This window comes from Epinephelus moara, chromosome 17 (assembly GCF_006386435.1).
Source record: "Epinephelus moara isolate mb chromosome 17, YSFRI_EMoa_1.0, whole genome shotgun sequence".
Lineage (NCBI taxonomy): Eukaryota > Metazoa > Chordata > Actinopteri > Perciformes > Serranidae > Epinephelus > Epinephelus moara.
Genome location: NC_065522.1, coordinates 32,179,773 through 32,185,597, shown reverse-complemented (window position 1 = coordinate 32,185,597; position 5,825 = coordinate 32,179,773). Strand labels below are relative to the sequence as shown.

At 41.0% G+C, this 5,825-nt stretch overlaps 1 protein-coding gene across 1 annotated transcript; it reads left to right on the top strand.

Moving 5' to 3' along the window:
* The first annotated feature begins 631 nt into the window (after positions 1-631).
* Positions 632-5,594, top strand: LOC126404311 (zinc finger protein 420-like). Its single transcript, XM_050067469.1, has 2 exons — positions 632-869; positions 2,727-5,594. Exons 1-2 carry the CDS (start codon positions 852-854, stop codon positions 4,173-4,175), a joined length of 1,467 nt encoding a protein of 488 aa, XP_049923426.1. The 5' UTR covers positions 632-851; the 3' UTR covers positions 4,176-5,594.
* The last annotated feature ends 231 nt before the right edge of the window (positions 5,595-5,825 follow it).

Below are 5,825 nucleotides of genomic sequence, written 5' to 3'. Positions count from 1 at the left end.
TTCCGTGGGCTCTGTGGGGCACGGGGGCCGAGTTGCGCAGGGAGGCTTGGCCCCCGTTCATAACTGCTTGCAGTTCTAGTTATACATGTATTTGATACAGTATAGTCATAATACACTATATTGATGAAAAGAAGTTATATGGTCAAATATGTTTATTATATTTTAGTATTATTATTATTATTAATAGTCATTCCCAACAGCTGTTACTGACACAAAATACCGTGTATCACAGATTACATGGTTAAGTTTACAGCTGCCTGTTTTACACACTTTGGCCAGCAGGAGGTTTCGTGAGCACATGAAGCCTTTTCTGAACCGATCTGCTGGAAAGCTTCAATGCTTCATGAAGCTTCATCTGACCATCACAATTGATGGGAATTGATGGTTAAAAAATTGAAAGGCATCTCTGGTGTTTCAGAAATCTTTATGTCAGACTTTCACACGCTCATTAAGTGCATATATTTTAGGAAAGGACAGTAACCTTGAATGGTCTCACTCTGGGGAGACTTCTAAGAACAGAACAACCTACACCTGGAGGCCTCCTCGCCACCACACATTCAGACAGGAAGAACATCACGAAGGGAAATATTCACTGTGCTCTGTGTGTGCTGCAGGTTTATATGGATCTCAGCATCCACTCTGACAACCTGCTTGTGGAGCTGTAACTTTAAACAGCTGACAGTGTATCATTGTCACAGTGTGGACGTTTCCTGTCTCATCGTGTGTCTCTGTTTGTGGACTTCACAGCTCATCAGTGTGATGAGACACCTCTGACTTCAGGACGTCCGTCTGGAATCTGTAACCACTGAAGAAGAAGAAGAAGAAGAAGAAGAAGAAGAAGAAGAAGAAGAATGAGTTCTCCAAAAAAGGTTCGATCACTTTTGTTTTGTTATTTCAGGCTGCGTTTATCCAGGGCCCTATTTCAGAAGGCAGGATTAGTGAAAACTCTGAATATGTTGAGCCTGAGATGAAACTCTGAGTTTTCCGTTTCAGAAAGCCAGTTCAGCGAAACCCTGAGTCAGTTACTATGGCAACTTACTCTGTGAAGCAAACCTGCTGGCTCGCAGGTTGTGTAGCAGGAAGTAGAAACATGGCGTGTCCTTTAGTAAATGAAGTTGTGGATATTGAGCCACAGTTTATACAGAGGCTGCTGTGTGAGGAGAAGGTGATTAGAGCCTGACAGCAAAGCAGCTACAGGAAAAGTAGACACACAAACATATAGTAATATTTTCAATATATTTTGTATTTAAAATAAGCACTAAAAGTAATGAAGTTTGTGTTTGGTCGATTATTTCTTTGTTGTAACGAAGCGTCTTGGCAGTAAATGTTATACTGTTGGAAAGCCTGTTTATTTCCCTTTTAAATGGTGCCACATTTGTAAGGAACATGTATTTGTGGGATGAGCAGCAGAGCTGAGTATGTGGGTTGCGCCCATGAAAAATTTGCCAAATCTTCTCTGCCAATGCCAAACAGTTGGTTTTTTTTTGCTGTTGCTATTGACTCTTGTTTTGAGCTTCTGATCTGATCCCAAAGGTAACAAAAGTGAAGGCTGCCACTGACGCCTCTCTTCAATATTTTGACTGTTGGGTACAAACAACTGCTTTCTTTAGGTTGCACAGTGACACACTGTTTATGTCTTCATCTTGCTCTTGTTGGCCGCATTAAATCTTTCACCTTGTAAGGAAGATGCCTATGACCTATGACCTTTTCATTTTCCACTGCCAGTGTCAACATTAAAATTATAATCAATCAATAATCCTGTCTGTGTTGTAAACAACAAGTCCTAGCAGAATAAGCAACACAATAAACTCTCACAATGAACAGCCATATCTTATACTCTGACCCAGTAGATAGAGCTCAGCTGTGTTTAACAAACATCTCAGTGCTTTGTGTAACAGTCAGAACAAACATTACTCAGATTATAATGGTGACATTGAGAACAGTAACTACAATATGTTACACTATTTTCTTTATATACTGCACAGAACACGAGGATGTTTGTTGTACAGAGTTGATTAAGAGCCTTACAGGGGATTTATGGTTGTGTGTAGACCTTTCGCATGTCGCCTTCGCCTTGGAGAGCATTTTTACTTCTGCGGTGGTGTGTCTCTGTCACTCTGCAGTTACACCTCCAAAACACTAGATGGCGCTGTTAAGTTTAGTTGATTCAAAACACACATTAAACACACATTAAACACACATTAAACATGGCTTAATAGAGACAATTTCAAACACAAATCAGCTTCACTATAACTCGCAGCATTCACAGACAAACACTTGTCTTTATTTGGACACATTTTCCCCACAAATACAACATGCTAACGTTATTAGCACAAGCCTATGGCATTTTACATTGTATGAGTTAGCCTAGAGGTTAGCGATCTTTCGCTCTTCACATATAAAACCAGGGACAACAGCAACATGTCCATCCATCCATCCATCCGTTTTAACATATACATCATGTTGCTGTAAATCAATTGTATACCACACCACGTAAATTTTGCATGTGAATCAAAGGATGATTGTCCGACAAGGATTATGTTCTGTTGCCAGTAGGTGGCGCAGTGACTGTGACACCTACTGGCATGTTGATGTGTTCATGTCTGGAGTCTTCTCAGACATGTGAAATATGGAGCAGATTGAAACAGTTTGAAACTAGATATGAAGTCAACATTTTATCTTCAGCCCTCCTCACTAACACTCTGTCTGTCTGTCTTTTGCTTTAGAAACAGAGAGTTGGAAATAAAACCAGATCTTACAGCTGTGACCAGTGTTTGAAAACGTTCCCTACATCACAGCGATTAAAGAGTCACCAGAGAGTTCACAGTGGAGAGAGACCATACAGCTGTGAGCAGTGTGAGAAAGCTTTCACCACTGCAGCACTCCTAAAACAACACCAGCGTATCCACTCTGAAGAGAAACCGTACAGCTGTGACCAGTGTGAGAAAAAGTTTTACACGATATACAGTTTGAAGAGTCATGAGAGAGTTCACTCTGGAGAGAGACCGTACAGCTGTGACCAGTGTGAGAAGGCTTTTACAGCTCTCCATCATTTAAAACAACACCAGGCCTTCACACACTCTGAAGAGAGACCACACAGCTGTGACCAGTGTGAGAAAACATACAAAACAGTCGGAACTCTTCATGTTCATCAGAAAGTTCACACTGGAGAGAAACCATTTCAGTGTCAGGAGTGTGGCCACAAATTTGCTCTAAACTCACGCCTAAAGCTTCATCATCAAAGATATCACAGTGAAGAGAGACCCCACCACTGTCAGCAGTGTGACAAAGGCTTCACCACAGCAGGGGAGCTAAAGGTTCATCAGAGAGTTCACACTGGAGAGAAACCATACAGATGTGAGCAGTGTGGGAAACGTTTTTCAAGTCCAAGTAACTATAGAACTCACCAACATACTCACAGTGGAGAGAAACCTTTCAGCTGTGACAAATGTGGGAAAGCCTTTGCTCGGTTATATCACCTCAAAGCACACAGTGTCACACACTCTGGAGAGAAACCGCACCACTGTGATGAATGTGGCAAAACTTTCACTCGGTCAGAAACTCTTAAAATACACCTACGTATCCACACTGGTGAGAAACCGTACCACTGCAGACACTGTGAGAAAAGTTTCATTTCTGTAACAGATCGCAGGGTCCATGAACGGATCCACACCGGACTGAAACCATACAGCTGTGATGAGTGTGGGAAGAGATTCACTCAGCTGTGTGCTTACAACAATCACAGAAACATCCACACTAAAGAGAAAAGCTACCCTTGTCTGCAGTGTGGGAAGGTCTTAAGGTCCGCTAGTTCCCTACTGTCTCATGAGCGTGTCCACTCTGGAGAGAAACCCTTTCAGTGCAAACACTGTGAGAAAACATTCCCAACATCATACCAGTGCTCAAGACATGAGCATGTCCACACTGGAGCGAAACCATACAGCTGTAAGCAATGTGGGAAAAGTTTTAGAAGTTCATCTTCACGGCACAAACACAAGCTCATGCACGCTGGAGTCAAACCACATCAGTGTGAGCACTGTGACAGACGTTTCTATACAGCAGACAGACTTAGAGAACATGAGCGTGTCCACACTGGACACAAACCCTACTGTTGTGTCAAATGTAAGAAAAGCTTCACCTGGTCAGGTGGGCTGAAGACACACAAGTGTGTCTGAATGAGAAACCAGATCTGGACCCTCATGATTCATCAGAGCACGCTGCTGTGTGCGCATAGTGAGTCGTGGGAGGAAATGATGAAAAAAGATAAAAAATAGAAATGGAGCTGTGCAGGCGCATCGCCGCAATATGGCGGTCACCCGATGCTTCTGTGGTGATGTGGTGTGTTTTGAGCTGATACATTAGTTGAAGAAATTCACTATTAAAAAAAACGGCAATGATATCTTGTTTTTCACCTCCGTAACAACACAGAGATGAAACAACATGGATTTTCTTTTTTTTTCTTTTTTGTTTTAGATTTTTTAGTTTTAAACAAAAGTGTATAACCTGTGGTTTATGTTCACCTGAGGGGAAGAGAGGCTGAGATGATGGGAGAAAATCTGAATGATTTAATATTCCATAGCTCTGAAAACTCAAATATTGTACTTGTTTGTTGTGATTTTGAAAACATTACTCAGCAATAGTGTTAACATTATGTTGTTTTTAAAGTCTTTACTTAAAATATTTTCTTTCTTTTTTTTACGAGGAAGCTGTTTTCTTACGTTCTTAAGCATCTTTTCCAGCAGCTCAACATATTTTATTGTTAAATAGCTGTTATTATCTGTTTACCCTTGTTGCATAAATAACAGGATTCATAGGACAACAATTCGATTACTATACAATTATCGATGTGTCAAAATTTTTTATTTCTGTACATGATTTATTTTTGAATACTTTCTAGTTTTGAAAACATAGACCATTTTTGTGACCTATGTAGTGTAAGGTTTAATCATTAATCAAGTCGTTAATCAGGTAAATATTTATCATGCATAAATTGATTAAGGTTGAAAGGTCATGTAATGTTTTGTGTACCCATGTATGGTAAAATCACTCTTATGCAAGTTTATGTAATCATACTGAAAAGCAAATGCAGGTTTATGTAATCGTATTGAAAGCACATGAGAGCACACACACACACATACCATGCCATGTACGGCTTGGAAAAGCCCACACACTTCACACCATGTATTGCCTGAAAGTGTAATAATAGACACACACACACACTCTAAGGTTGTGTATTGCACGAGAGCACGAGGGACATTGTAGAAATAGTCCCCAAGTTCCATATGTTTTTAATAAATAGAGTGAACCGGAGTTCAAACCTAATGGTGGGAGAGTTTGGGAATTTCCAGGCCAAAGGAAAAAGATGACACCATTAAGACATGTCCAGGCATGTCTGAACAAAAGGAAAAGGGCCTGCCACCAATAGGTTTGGGCCCAGGTAGGAAGGACTAAAGGAAAAGGATGGAGATTCTCCCGAATCTCCACCAGCATAAAAGGGAAAGCTCAGAAAGTGAAACGTCAGTCTTGCTCCGGAGCCTGACTCATCAGTTGCATGTGTTGAAGCTTGTGAACACATTAAACTCGATTGCACCAGATTCTATTGGTCTCCAGTGTCTCTCTGAATACCAGCCAACCGAACCTAAGATCCTAATTGACACAGAGAACGATTTGAAGACGAGCAGAGGACGAGGTCTGGAGCCATCTGGCCCAGGCACCGATTTTCGCCTCTACACCTATGTTACTACCCGGCTCTTAGGCTGCAACAAAAAAATCGGGAGGGAAGACGAGGTTCAAACTAATCAATGCGTTTATTAACATAAACTTAA